The 15,837-nt window shown below is 33.9% G+C and overlaps 3 protein-coding genes across 3 annotated transcripts; 2 read left to right on the forward strand and 1 right to left on the reverse strand.

Moving 5' to 3' along the window:
* Positions 1-1,672: 1,672 nt before the first annotated feature.
* LOC121739679 (probable RNA methyltransferase CG11342) lies at positions 1,673-2,805 on the forward strand. The gene is made up of 2 exons (XM_042132210.1): positions 1,673-1,757; positions 2,088-2,805. Exon 2 carries the CDS (start codon positions 2,088-2,090, stop codon positions 2,796-2,798), a length of 711 nt encoding a protein of 236 aa, XP_041988144.1. The 5' UTR covers positions 1,673-1,757; the 3' UTR covers positions 2,799-2,805.
* Positions 2,806-3,085: 280 nt separating this feature from the next.
* On the reverse strand, positions 3,086-3,778 carry LOC121739687. Its single transcript, XM_042132222.1, has 4 exons — positions 3,733-3,778; positions 3,566-3,657; positions 3,386-3,464; positions 3,086-3,210 (listed from the first exon to the last, which is right to left on the reverse strand). The coding sequence occupies exons 1-4, from the start codon at positions 3,751-3,753 to the stop codon at positions 3,097-3,099; spliced, it is 306 nt and encodes a 101-aa protein (XP_041988156.1). The 5' UTR covers positions 3,754-3,778; the 3' UTR covers positions 3,086-3,096.
* Positions 3,779-8,844: 5,066 nt separating this feature from the next.
* LOC121732338 (nuclear fragile X mental retardation-interacting protein 1) lies at positions 8,845-14,759 on the forward strand. The gene is made up of 3 exons (XM_042122195.1): positions 8,845-9,111; positions 13,334-13,595; positions 13,947-14,759. Exons 1-3 carry the CDS (start codon positions 8,926-8,928, stop codon positions 14,756-14,758), a joined length of 1,260 nt encoding a protein of 419 aa, XP_041978129.1. The 5' UTR covers positions 8,845-8,925; the 3' UTR covers position 14,759.
* The last annotated feature ends 1,078 nt before the right edge of the window (positions 14,760-15,837 follow it).

Consider the following 15,837-nt stretch of genomic DNA (forward strand, 5'->3'; position numbering starts at 1 on the left):
AAAAACTTCATATTACTCGTATTTCATTACAAATAATATTTTAATTGAAATAAGTACATAATATATTCCTTTAGGTACTTAGCACGGGGCCAGACTGACGTGGTGTGAAGCGTCCATAGATATTATTATTATTATTATTATATTAAATAACATTTAAATAATAAAATTTTTGATTGGAAAAGAAATTGTTTTAAATGAAAGGTGAAATGATTTGTTATAAAATATAATAAGTACTAATTTTCATCTCTCCTGTACCTGTTGACTTAGACTGGGTTGCACCAACTAACTTTAACTTTAACTACAATGCAAAATGTCAAATCTTTGATTAAAGTTAAAAATGGACGCCATCAAGACGCCATATTATTTAACCATAACCATAGAGCTCGACAAGGTTTTAAGTGCATGTGGCGAAAAAAGGAACTAACGCTGTCCCCCGCGTTCCAGATGACGTTAGAAACGCTCACGCTCAAGACCGTAGTTTTTCCCGTTCCACTAGCATGTGAGCATCAGCGATACAAACCCAAGTGAAACGGATTATGGATCGTTTTGAGCGTTTTGAGAAGTTTAAAAAAAGAACTATAAATTTTTTTATACATAGGTACAATGAACCGAACTTTGATATTATGATCCTTTTCTTCAAGTCGTAAATAAAACTAATTTTATTGTTTATAGTTACATATTTTATTTTACAAATAAAATACATACTTAATATTATATTTGTTTGGTTTTTAGTATTACATTTTTTTACTTTAAGTAATCATATTTTAATAACAAAACCACATACTTTGAATATTGACTATAATTGTCACAATATACATATTATAAACGTTAGGTAACAATACCGCATAATGTTTAGTCAAGTACGAATAAATCAACAGGTATAGGAGAGATGAAAATTAGTATTAATTATTATAATATTTTATAAGAAATCATTTGACCTTTCATTTAAAACAATTTATTTTCCAATCAAAATATTTCATTAAATGTTATTTAATTTATTTAAGTAATATAAATATTATTTGTAATGAAATAATATAAAGTTTTTTTGTCTCTACTCTCTCCTGAAAACTTTCCGAACATAGCTTTCGCGATATAGTTGCGTTAAAATTAAAAAAAAAACTATAACGCCCACTCTGACCCATCTTCGTCGAGGGTCGTTTTGAGCGAAAATGATGACGTCATGAGTGACGTCATAGCCGCGATCAAAACGACCCCGGTCGCCAAAGGGAACGGCAGAAGGGGACGTTTTGAGCGTTTTGGTCAAAATTAACGTCATCTGGAACGCAGCCGTCATCATACAAAAACCGCCATTTTTGACAGTTCTCCTTTACCAGCAGCGCCCCCGCCCACGCGCATTTATAACCTTGTTGGATCAGTTGTCATCTGTCAATTTCTCCGGGCAAAGATCTATGCATAGGTATCTTACGCCAAAAGAAGAAGAACATATACTAGTAATCTGTGAAGAAGAAGAAGAAGTACGCTACGCAGTAGGTAGGTGCGCTACGTATTAGATCAAAATTCGAAAGTTTTTACTTCCTAATGTTTTTAAAACAAAATTTACAATAGATTTTTTAATTATTAACTGAACAGATTTTTCTTGCCAACCAAGGCAAAGATTTAAGGGTACAAATTACAATATTATGCTGTGTTTTTTATAAGTACTCCAAATATATAGAAAATATTTTGTCATCACTAAGAAAAATACCGTGTAATATAAAAATAGTAGTAGTACTGCCTTGCTACAATTAGGTGTTGAGATTAGGGTTGCCAGGCGTCCGGATAAAGCAGGACACAGTCAGGCTTTTTGATTGCTTGTCCGGCCAAAATTAAGAGGAGTCCGGCTTTTGTAGAGCTTTAAATCGATAATTTTATATGAAAATCTACTATTTTTAGAAGGTTTTACACTTAATAAAATGTAAAATTGTATGTAAATTTGTTTTTAATAAAACAGAAACTTACGAACGTATTCCTACACTAAGAGTTTAGATTCTAAGTACTCGATAGCAGGACTTTTTTGTACAAATGTCCGGCCAAGCTGGCTCCTTTGTCCGGCTTTTTGCCAAAGCGACCTGGTAACCCTAGTTGAGATGGAAGATTTAACTTTTTCTGGAAATGATCCCGGGGCAGTTCGATTCGGAAATTTCATTAATTACTATTCATTTCATAGTACTGACGAAAGAATAAAAAATTTAAACCCCAAAATGTTTCCATCTGCAAATGATTCTACAGTAATATGTTTAGATATTGGTTGTAATACTGGAGAGTTAACAAATTCATTAAAACATTATCTACAAAAACTACATTCACATGCGGTCATAAAGATTTTGGCTATTGATATTGACGACTGTTTAATAGAAAGGGCAAAAGAAAGTAATGGCAATGAAGATACCACATACATGGCTCTGGATATCATGCATGAAGCAAGTTCTGACATCTTAAAAGAGTTTTTGCAAAATTCTAGCAAAGAATATTTTGACTACATATTTTGTTTCTCTGTAACTATGTGGATCCATATTAATCATGGAGATGATGGCCTTCTACATTTTCTAGAACTATTAAAATCAATTGCAAAAACTATAATAATTGAACCTCAGCCCTGGAAATGTTATAGAAATGCACAAAGGAGAATGAAACGAGCTGGAAATCAGTTCCCGCTATATGAAACACTTAAAATTAGAAGCAATGTAGACTCGGTTATAGAAGAAACTCTGTGCAGAAGTCATATAAAACTTTGTGAATCATCACTGTCAACATGGAGCAGAAAAGTGCAAAGTTATAATCTAATTATTAAAACATAGACATTTACCTGATTTATTTTATTTATGACCTGAATAAGACAACTACAAATTTTCTGCCACCAGATTGAAATTGTCTCTTAGTAAGTACAAAATATGATAATTGTTATTTTTAAAGTTTACAGAAATTACTCAAGATGATCTTTTATTTAATAGAAAAATAACATGTAACATAATAACTACCTGTCTTGTTCCAAAAGCAATTTAATAATTTATTAGAATGTATTCGTGTCAAAACAATAACTAATAATATCCTTATTATGTTATTCTTTCCTACTTTTAGTTATTTTACTTTATAAGTTTACATGTTCGCTACTACTTCTTCAGTGCTTGTTTCAAATTCTAATTTGACATCATTGCCGAGACTGTCCACATCCATGTCCGCTTCTTGTGCATTAAGCATATTTAAAGAAACCTGTAGTAAATTTAATAAGTTTAGCAAACTGAGTAGATTGCAATAAATTATATTATTAAACCGTTCATTACCATGCCATCTAGATCTACCTCAATTAGAAATAATTATTACATGAATACTTCAGTTCAAATATTGTTTAAATGTGAGAAATAATAATCATCACATTATAATTTACCTGACTAGCTCCTGAGGGGGGAACTGTTGACAACCTTTCATCGTGTTGTTTTCGTTTCACTGGTGTTTTTGCCTGAGGACTAGGTAAATAAAATTTTATTTGATAACAAGTAGACAAAATTATACTTACTAAGATTATAATATTGTTAAGTATTTCATAAAATAGAATAAAATGACTTACGTAGCACTTTGTTCTGCTAAAGGATGCAGCATCATGGTCATTTCTGCTAATTTATTAAAGGCAGCCCCTGCTTCAGTAAATATTTCTCCAACCTATAATAATATTAAAAGTGTAGTTTTAGTTTTTGTAATACACATTACCTACATCGTTATGAAAGATGATTTTACCATGGCAGCAGAATTATTCATTTTAAAAGTCTACGAATAGTTATTACTGTTGCAAATATTTAAAAATACAAACAAAAACAAAAATTCTCTGAATGTTTTTTATCATTAGCTTTTACTTCTTCTTTTTTCTTTTTTTTTCTTATAATGGCACTTTGGTCTTCGGCTATAACCATGACCAGTGTTGAGTATATTAATTTTATGGCGGGAAAATAATATTCTTTACATAAACTTATAAATACGTGCATTATAAGTTTATAATTCTATTTTATATTTCTACATTTTTTTCTATAACGTCAGGTGAGTCAAGTCCACTGACCTATATCATACACGCAGCACGTTTCTGGTTATTACATCACTTTCCTACACTTGTGCACGATAACGAATATTAACTAATGGTTAATACTTAATATCCTACCAAATACCAATATTACACATTAAAAACCCAGATAACACAATTTTAGGAAAATAATACAAAAACACAACATCACTCTTACACATTCCCGGCCACAGATTAAGTATAATACTTCTATGTTCCCGGCAAAACCCTACTTGAATATAATAAAATACGTTAATTTGTGGCATTGTGGTGTGTGGTGGATTGGTGTTATTATTTTTTCTTATAATATGGTAGCGCTAGATGACACCGGCAACTCCGTTACGAAAGACTCTTCGGGAGCCGGAGGCTTACGCCAAAAGAAGAAGGGGAGTTTTGCTGGGAATACAAAAGAGTGACGTGAGTGTTTTTGTATTATTTTCCTAAAATTGTGTTATTTCGGTTTTTAATGTGTAATATTGGTAGAATATTAACCATTAAATATTCGATGTCGTGCAAAAGTGTGGGCAAGTGATACAGCTTCAAGAAACGTGCCATTTTGTGTTCCCTCCAAAACTTCATCAAAAGTTCTAGTAAAGGCAAGAAGAAATGTCATTTGAAAGGCAATCCTAAAACAATACACTCAAAACATTACTCACACACAGAAACTAAAAGTATATCTACGTAGTCAAGTGTGAGATGCCAATATTATTTGTAACAAGAGTGACAAGGATGCAGGCCTATGAGTCCTATGACATACGGTCATAACTCATACCGAATGCAAGCGTAACTCCCCGAAAGATCAAACGCCCGCAAGTACTGACTGCAAAAAAGTCTATTACAAATTAAGATTTTTTTGTTATTAAGTTTATTGTTTTTCATAATAATATTAATTAAACTTAAACTACAACTGACAATTAACTGGTCTTTAATAGTACCTGCAAAGGGCGTGCGCGGGTGAGGTCAGTGTGAAGCGGGAGGGTGGTCGAATGCATTGTATAGGTATATAATATTTATTATGTTACCGTTAGAATGCGGAATACGTTAATGTACAAATTAACTAGGTAATCTGCAGATTTCCTGATACCATCCGGGAAAGTGTGTAATTTAAATCAAAAAAGCTAATTTTGTACTTTACCTAGTTACTTTGCATAGTAACGAATGGTACGTCGTTGAATTGCGAAAGACAGTGAACTAAACACTTGTGTTACGCTCCTTCGCTGGGACTACACCCCTCTGTTCCTATGTTCGATCGGTCTATTATATTTTATCAGTGGAGTAACATTAACAACAACAACATTGAAGTTAATATTGAATATTTTATCCTTTGTTTATTTTTTTCTTATGATGGCGTTTCGGCTATATAACCATGGCCAGTGTCAAATAAGTGGCGGGAAAACTATGTTCTTGTAACAATTTTTAGCATCGATTTTCTATTTGGTAAAGTCTAGTCAAAGTAAAAGTCAATGCAGTCAAGGACTCAAATCGGTCGATTCAGTAAAATGGTAGACGCTTTACTAAAACTTTCGATGGAGTTTAGGAGGGAACACAAAAGGCACGTTTCTGGAAGTTGTATCACTGGCCTACACTTGTGCATGATAATAAATATCGAATGGTTAATATTCTACCAATAAGACCTTCGATCACTAATATACAAGATACACAGTCTCATATAAAACCTCTCGAAAATCTGTCGCCGAGTAATAGAATTTAAAAAAGTATACATTTATCTAAAATCAACCTTAATTATAGTTACTAAAGATCTTTTTATAAAACAATGTACATGTGTGTTTACAAAACAATAATATTTTACGAACGACGCAAGCTTCAAACTAAATTCAACCATCCGCGTATATATTTTAAAGTTTAAATTATTACAGTGCCAAAAAAGCACTTCAATTTTACGGCCGCACTTCGCCGCTGGAACAGGGCGAAGTGAAGTATGAGTGGAGTCGATCTGTTCAACATTTTTTTGTTGATTGTAATAATTTTAATAGTCCATTTTTTTATTTTTTCGAAGTTTAATGTATAAAGTGTGGAGTAATTATTTGTTACTTGTAATATTACATTGTTCTAATAAGTTTAATTTTATAATTAACTAAAATATACGTGTATACATTGAATATAAATGCTTAGAACATACAACGCTCGCTAAAGTCAGCTTGAAAAATTCTTCGCATCTTTGCCGTGCTATAACTGATATCCAATCTCCACATCTAACTGGATCTTGAGGAAACCTAAAAAAAATATTCCTCAATAAAATAAATAATAAATAATAGCGACTCCACCAAATGGAACAGAAACACAGTGTATAACCCGAACATTTCAAGTGGGCATGATAAACTACGATAAGTGCCTTTAGTATGAGTATTCGCAATTGAGATGGTTTATACCTCGTATTGATTTATTTACAATTTAATTTTAAAACTGTTTTTTGTTGATTTCTTAACGAAATACCAATATTTACAATACAATTGTATGAAATATATTAGGATAAAATTATTACTTACCGAAAATATGAAATTCCATCATTTTTTTGCGTTTTAAACGTATGATTTTTACAATTGTTAAACGAGCACTGGGGCATGTTTCCCAGCGGAGCGTTCGAGCACTACTAAATCGAAAGTCCACCAGAGTGTTGCGTTTGGTGCTCTTTTAGTGAGGTCTTTTTTTGCCGCGGACTGTGTATCTTGTATATTAATTATTAGTGATCGAAAAATAAGACACATTAAAAATCCAGAACAATCTTAGGAAATTAATATAAAACACATTAACGTCACTCTTTCACAATCTAAGCCAAACTCTTCCTTCGTTCACCTATGTCCTAAAAAATTTTGACTTAAGCATGTTAACCTTATGGCTATCATACACGCTACGGTCTACCGGAGAGGTCACCTGCAGGTATGCCTGCGCAGGTGTCACTCGAAAGAATTGATTCTCGATTTTGCGCCGGTTGAATGCGCAGGTCCAAGCAACTGCGCAGGTCTATTCCCACACACATTCCGATTTACTTGCGCAGGCATACCTGCACAGGTAGACCTCTACGGAAGACCGTTGCGTGTATGGCTACATTATCATTAGACTGTTTTTAATTGTCTATTATTGGTTTTTTTCTAGTTGATTTGATCTGTTACATTTATCAGTGCAGTAATATTTTAGTTACTTAAATTTTAATATTTTATTCCTTTGTCTAATTTCCTAAAAATTAAATTCAATAATCCCTATACCTACAACTAAATAATATGATTTATTCAAACAAGAACTTGTTTTATGCAATTTGCCGTATGCAAGGTCAGTAGTCTTCAGATTACCTAGATATTCTGCAGATTATCTAGTAATATAAGAATATAATCAATATTTTACACTTTAACTGACTCACCCAGATAATCTGCAGAATATCGCGTTAATCTGCACTCTAACTGGCTTACGCAAATTAACGGTAACATATACATACATACATACTGTTACGGTACATGGTATACGGACACGTGGTCTATCTAGCGACAAACCAGCGAAGCTTACCGAGAGAGCACAGGCAACATAAATCCCCTACTCAATACTAGATGGCATCAGGTGCGCAAGTACATACTCGAACCTTCTAGAAAGGTCCAATGTTTGTTTACGTGTTTACCGTTTATTTGTTAGCGTGTTTACGTGTTTTAATTTAGACCTTATGACTGAGTCCATAAGGTCTAAATTAAATTCAACTTACTGCACTTATCGTAAGGACGGCAGTTTTATTGTGGTACATGCCCGAGCCTCCTAGACAGTTCCCACGGTTGTTTACTTGTTTACGTGAATCGGGAAATTTCTGGAATTCGTCTCGCCATATAAAAAGAGCCGCAGGCAGGCCCGGCAGTCAGTTCGTTTCGAGCTTTCATCAAGGCGATTTCGGAGCGACAACAAGTGATCAATAGTGAGTGAACCAGTGAAACCTGCGACTTGACTACGACCTAGGACAGTGATAGTGCTTAGTGATTGGACCTAGTGATTTGTGTTTGGACTTAGTGCTAAGTGTTGTGACCTAGTGTTTAGTGCAGTGTTAATAAAGTCTTCAAGAGAGTCAACAGGTCTTTCTCTCCAAATCCTCGAACCCTAGCACGTAACAATACATAGCCTGTGAGACACATAACTCTTACTTTTTGCTTTGCTGTAGTCAGGTAAAAATTATTCATCTATTGTGAACCACTATGATAGTTACCTGTGAAAGGTAATCCCTGAAGATTTATTTGTATATTTTTCACAAAATCTTATAACACAAGATAGCATTTTTCCCTTTGATTACATTCAGTATCTGAAAATATGTTTTAAAAATAATATGTTTTAAAAATTTCTTTGCTAACCGTACACACTCGCATACGACCGTCGCGTACAGCGTGCCAGTGAAGATTGACAGCAATGGTGTGAATTAGCTCTATTGAAACGGCGGAAAATTTGGTGCGTATGGCATGTCTACATCAGTTTAAATAGAAGTCTTTGAGTAAAGGATCTTCCACTTTTTACTAAAACAACTGACTTGACTCGTTGACTTTACTGACTACTTTTTTAGACTTTTACTAGACTTTCGACTTGACGATCATCTGGAAAAACGACTTTTTTTGTAAACTTTTCACGAAAAAAAATATACTTTTTTCGTGAAAAGTTTACAAAAAAAGTCATATTTTACTTGACACTGGCCACGGTTAAAAAGCCGAGCGCCATATTATGAAAAAAAAAAGAAGATGAAGACTCTTCTAAAATTTGACACGAGGGAATCCCACTAGAAATTGTAGAGCTATATTTTCTATTAAATGGAAAATATATTTCTTATTAACTAAAAAGTATATAGATTGAAGTGGTGTTCTAATATAAGTTTTTAATATTAATTTAAATATAAAATTATGACTACAATTTTTTCATACAATAATGGTCATGGAAGCTATCCTCTCAATCACGGAGGAGCATATAACGGGTCATTTACGACACAGGCTGACTATTTTAATAACTCTGGTAATTACTGGTGTGAAACATGTGATAAAGGATTTCAAACGGCACACCAACTCGAAAAGCATAAATCAGCACATCAGGTAAATATTACTTAATTTGAATATAAGAAAGAAAAAATTGCTTCTTATTAAAATCGCTATTACTCTTAAGTCGTACTGGGCCTATGGCGGCTATTAGCATGTCCCTATGTTTTCTTTCTTTTCATAATTTAATTATTGAAAAAGATATGAACATTCTAAAACCCAAAAAAATAGGCAGATTTTCCACTGTGTTCAAACATCCAGAAAACAAATTTGGCTAGATTATACAAAAAAGACATAGGAGCACAGCTCAAGCCTTGCTTTAATTTTTAATGATCAGTTAAGTTTTGGAGAAGAAATCAGGGGGCAACCAAAACTAAGGAAATGTAACTACCGTTTTGAATTTGGTTCCTTTTTGCACACTAAAATATGACAATAGCAACGAAACACTAAGAGCTGGCGCGCACTACGCGTGATTATTTTACCGACCGACCAAAATTCAAATAAAATGTTACTTTATGAAATAGGCTACAGATTTCATTTTCTACCGACATTTTTTTTATTTTTTTATTATGAAATAAGGGGGCAAACGAGCAAACGGGTCACCTGATGGAAAGCAACTTCCGTCGCCCATAGACACTCGCAGCATCAGAAGAGCTGCAAGTGCGTTGCCGGCCTTTTAAGAGGGAATAGGGTTATAGGGGAGGGTAGGGAAGGGAAGGGAATAGTTGAGGGTAGGGAAGGGACTAGGGTAGGGGTTAGGGGATTGGGCCTCCGGTAAACTCACTCACTCGGCGAAACACAGCGCAAGCGCTGTTTCACGCCGGTTTTCTGTAAGAACGTGGTATTTATCCGGTCGAGCCGGCCCATTCGTGCCGAAGCATGGCTCTCCCACATTTGTCAAGCGACCCATGCTGCCGCTGCTTTTCAATGGCGTAGAGCAAAATGAAATCTATAGCTTATGTCATAAAGTGGCATTTTATTTGAATTTGTGTAGATCGATATTAATCGCGCAAAAAGTCGTAGTGCGCGCCAGCTTTACACTCACGAAATAAAGCTGTTGACATTAATTGCCACTTCTATTCTATATTTACACAAAATTGTGTACCAAATACATGCATAAAGTATGCATGTATTCGGGTCACATTTTGTAGAACTGTGGACAAATTTTTTGACACAGTTACTCTTCCTTAGGGGGGTATTACATTATCATTTATATTGGATCATTTCTATGATCATATATAGGATCCAATATATATGATCATTTGATCATATCCGCATATTACATTATCATATTTCACTGATCCTATTTTACGTCATATGTGGTTTCAATAGCCAATGGAGAGCGCTAACGCTGACAGGTATTGACGTCAGGCTTACTAGATCTCAGAGAATTCGATTTGTCAAAAGACATCGTCATTTTTAATATGGCTTGTTTTTTGTTATTTCACCAAGATTATCCAGTATATAATTAGAAAAATAATTACATTACATTATTTGAAACACATTAACGAACAAGAAATTAAAAACTCTTTTTTATATTAAATAACTGGCAACACCTATTTCTATGACCGTATTGGATCCAATCTCTCAGCAAATGTCAAAAATCTACGATCAAGGAAGAAATCTATACTAATATTATAAATGCGAAAGTATCTCTGTCTGTCTGTCTCGCTTTCACGCCAAAACTACCGAACCGATTGTAATGAAATTTTGTATACAGATAGTCTAAAGCCTGAGAAAGGACATAGGCTACTTTTTTACTGGAAAAAAGCGTTGTAAGGGGGTGAAAATGCGTAAATTTGTTCAAATTAAGTTAGTTCCAAAAATTCATAATAGATGGCGCCGTGCGTCTCCTACATCGCGCTAACGCTTGCCCAAAAGTCTTTCTATAAGAGGTGGTATTATTTATATTCGTTTTTTCGATTGTTATTTCTTTTTTACGTTATTTAATAAATCAGTACTTTATCTATGCAGTGACGTAACCTTAAAACCGGTCAATGATAAATAGTTTATGGGTAAAGTTGTGTAATTGGGGGGATAAATAAGCTTTAAAATTTGGCATAAAATATAAAGTTTAATTAAAAAAATTGAAATATTATGTGCACACTGCACAGCTGTTTTGATTTAAGGGGTACCAGGGTTTTTTTATAAAAGCTTTTGACACCAATTTTGTTGACATCGCGCGCTATAAACTAAAGTCCACGCGGACGAAGTCGCGGGCAACAGCTAGTGAATCATATGTCTATATTACATTATCCAATATCATTAGACGACCTCTGTGGCTCAGTGGTGAGCGCGTTGGTAGCTCAAGCCGGGGGTCGCGGGTTCGAGTCCCGCCGACGGAACAAAAAGTTTTCAAAGTTCCTGGGTCATGGATGTGTATTAAATATGTGTATCATATAATAAAAATCTTAAATATATGTAATATGTATAGTATAAAAGTATTAAATATATTTCCGTTGTCTGGTACCTGTAACACAAGTCCTTCAGGTACTTACCACAGGGCCAGACTGACGTGGTGTGAAGCGTCCATAGATATTATTATTATTGACTCAATGATCTCGGATCCAATATATATGATAATCTAATACCCCCCTTAGTTTTTAATATTCATAGGTTTCATCTGAAAAAGCATAACCTTTTTGTTGGCCTGTGGATTTGTCCATTGTGATTTATTACCCTTTATTTTAATTTGAGTTAATATAGACCGGGTCCCGCCTCCCGACTCCCGGGAGATGGTGACACAAAATTCTTATGCGCTCGTACTGGCGCACACTGGTCCCAAAGTAAAATAAATGGGACATTAAGAATTTTTGGATCGAAGGTCAACGGATCAGGCTGATTTTTTTTTTTTGTAAATAGCTGATGCAATTACAAGTCACTTTTATAGATGTCGTTTTTTTTTCAAATATGCCGTATCTACAGAGATAAAAAATAATTAATTATTTTTTGTATGGACGAAATCATAATTTTGTAATTTTATTCCAAGATTCAAACGTATTCAAAATAAATCATAGCACAGGTTATAGAGGGACTCTTGTCGTACATTTTTGTCATAGACACTCAACTGCGATGTTTGCGCCTTTTAGAGCTTTTAGAGCTACAGGCATGACAAAAATGTACGACAAGAGTCCCTCTATAACCTGCGCTATGATTTATTTTGAATACTGTTAGAGAATAGTAAAAGTCTTGAATTATACATTGAGCGATATTTATTCGAGCAGAGTTTTACCTTACATGTCTCAAAGTTAATTACAGAATCAATGAATCAATGCAATATGGCTGGCTTTTATACCATTTTACACAAAAGAAACGAACTTCCGTTGACAATTCAAATATAGAAAAATCATAAAGAAATACATTAAAATTAAGAATGGCTAAGATTAAGTTAAGTACATAATTCTAAATATTAATTAATGTACTTCTCATATTTTAGATAATATGAGAAGAGGAAGTAATAACGGAAGTAAATAATCCTCCCGCCCATTTATAACTAACTAATTGTCAAAATCAAGTACCTTACTTATTAATATTTAAAATATAATAATCACTTATTAAAATTATATATAGTGACTAACATAATATACTGATTTAAATAAATAAATATAATATCATGTAGCTTGTCCATTGACATCCGCTAACAATACGTTTGAATCTTGGAATGAAATGACAAAATTATGATTTCGTCCATACAAAAAATAATTAATTATTTTTTATCTCTGTAGAATATTTGAAATTTTTTATATTTGAAAAAAAACGACATCTATAAAAGTGACTTGTAATTGCATCAGCTGTCTACAAAAAAAAAAATCAGCCTGATCCGTTGACCTTCGATCCAAAAATTCTTAATGTCCCATTTATTTTACTTTGGGACCAGTGTGTGGCGGCCCAAACGCGTGGGCGTTAATCGAACGCGTCTGATAAAATATAACGAGTGTCGAATGATTTGTTCCACAAAAATGCTTGTATTTTCAGATAGTGGAAAGAAAAGAAGTAGGTGGTAGCGTAATGCCATAACACGCGAATACATTAATTTAAATAAAACAGTTCAACCATTTGTACCGCTAATTTTTGCATAGCTAATCATCGTCGAGTAGCCATTCACGAAAATCACCTTGCCATACTTTTCCGACAGTTCCCAATGACCACCATAACACTGCAAATCTTAGTAAACGCCAAACGCGTTCACGATCGAATGTGAAACAAAAACTCACACTCGGACCTCAGACTCAAAATTTGTTAGGAAACTAAGTTTTAATATGACTCCTCTCTTTTTCAGAAATGCAACATAGATGGATGTCAATTTATAGCACATCCAAATATCATCACAAAACATATCCAAATGCAGCATGCTACTGGGTTATATAAAAGAATAGCTAAGTTAAATGATCCTGAAGAAATAAAAAAATGGAGAGAAGAAAGAAAAAAGAAATATCCCACAAAACAAAATATAGAAAAGAAAGCAGCCCAAATCAAAGAGAAAGTAGCAAGAGGGGAAAAAATGGGAATGTTTGATTCAAGAAAAAATAGAAGGCCATTTGGTAAATTATGAATTTTTGCTTTATTAATATTATATACGTTTTTAGAAAGGAATAGTAGCTGCAATAACATATGTATAAGGGCCATCGCTAAAACTCGCGCGGGCGCACGCTCACGTGTATATTAAAAATGAAAAATTCATAGTTCCATACTATTCGTACTAACATTATTACTGTCTGTCTGTCTGGTAAACTTTTATGATTTTCGCTTAAACCATTCAATCTATTTTGATGAAATAGGCGAAATACTTTATATGGCAAAACAATGTTTGCCGGGACAGCAAGACTGTTATATAATATAATTGTGTGACATTTCTATATCTTAGTATAAACTCAGGGGGTTTATTTTTCCAGGCTCATTTCCCAATAAAAAAAATACTACACATAGAAGTTACGACAGCAAAAATATGAATGACAGAAACAGAAATAAGTTAGGATTTAGACCAGAGAAGTCTTGTAATATTATTTTACCTACAGCAGAGGAATCTAGGACACTAAAACCATTTGGTGGTTTACAAGATTTAATGATGGATGAGAGTGATGATGAACACAATAAAGAGGAAATAAATAGTAATGATTTAATAGAAGAAGATGAATATGTTTCTGAAACACCTATAGAAGATGAAAGACTACCAGACAATTCAGAAACAAAAGTTTGTGGAGCTTTAACTTCCTTAATATGTAACTATGGTTCATCCGATGAAGAAAATTCTGACACGGAGCAAAAGGAGACAATGTCAAGTAAAGAAAAAAAATTAGAACCAAAAACCAAGAAGAGTGAAGTAAAAGACATACAATTATTGAATAGTGAAAAACCTAATGGTCTGAATTTAGGAGAACCTAAAGCGCAAAATCTTGTTGAAGAAGACAAAGCACATGAAATGGATGATGATAGTGGACCAGAAGAAACAAAAATAGTAAAAATAGACAACAACGAGCCTCAAAATAATGGCAATGAAATAGGTAACTCGATAACTAAAAAAAATAAAAACAAATTATTAGTAAATATGAAGAATAAACCAAATTTTCGTCATGATACGTTCAGACGTAAATTGCCATCCACACTCCTTGAAAAGTTGTTATTTAAAGAAATTCAGAAAGAACGTAATATAGTCCTACAATGCATAAGGCATATTGTACAAAATAATTTTTTTAAGTCAAGTTAGAATTTTATTATATTAGTAAGATCAAAGTTTTTATTTCATTTCAGACATATTATTATTATCTATATTCTATACTAATATTATAAATGCGAAAGTATATCTGTCTGCTTTCACGCCTAAAGTACTGAACCTATTGTAATGAAATTTTGTACACAGATAGTCTAAGGCCTGAGAAAGGACATAGGCTACTTTTTAACTGTAAAAATGGGTTGTAAGTGGGTGTTTATGCGTAAAGTTCAAATTTAGTTAGTTCCAAAAATTTATAACAGATGGCGCTAAATGTCATTTTTAGGTTTCCGTACCCAAAGGGTGAAAACGGGACCCTATTCGTGAGACTTCGATGTCTGTCTGTCTGTCCGTTTGTCTGTATCTGTATGTCTCCAGGCTGTAACTCAAGAACCGCTATAGCTAGACTACTGAAATTTTCACAGATTGTGTATATCTGTTGCCGCCATAGACTTTTTTATATATTGTCGTATAGACCATCTGACAACCCGAAAATGCGTAACGATTTTCAATCTGTCAATGTTTGCGTGTGCTAGTGATGTATCTTTTACTATCGATATCGGACTATCCGTTCGAGTTATTTTACCTGAGTTTCTATGAGAAATAAATAATATGCAACGTTGACAGATTTTTTATTTCAAATTAGTTATCTTATATTTTATTTGGCAGAACAAAGGTGACGATTGAAATGTAGATACACATTTTGGTTTGGGGTGATTTTTGGATATGTTATGACATAAGGTTCTTATAAGGGTAAATAATATAAATGTCGCAGCCGACTGGTTTAAATAGCCGCTTAATCAAACAGCTAGCCCTTTGACTGAACAACGCCATTCAATCACACGGCTATACGTCGTTTAGCCGACTTGTTGACTACAACGTTTAACACTGCAGCTAGACGACGCTTAGCCAACTGGTTTAGTGGCAAATTAACTAGGGCGAGAGTTGCGGTGGGTGTGTCGTGCCCGTGGCTTCGTCTTGGGTGGCGAGAGGAGCGTCGAAGAGTTTTAGTGGGTAGGGTCGCGGCACATACCATCTTCGCCGCGACGAGCCTCACATATCCGCAGCGGGAGGGA

The sequence above is a fragment of the Aricia agestis genome, chromosome 1 (assembly GCF_905147365.1).
Source record: "Aricia agestis chromosome 1, ilAriAges1.1, whole genome shotgun sequence".
In the NCBI taxonomy this organism is placed as follows: domain Eukaryota; kingdom Metazoa; phylum Arthropoda; class Insecta; order Lepidoptera; family Lycaenidae; genus Aricia; species Aricia agestis.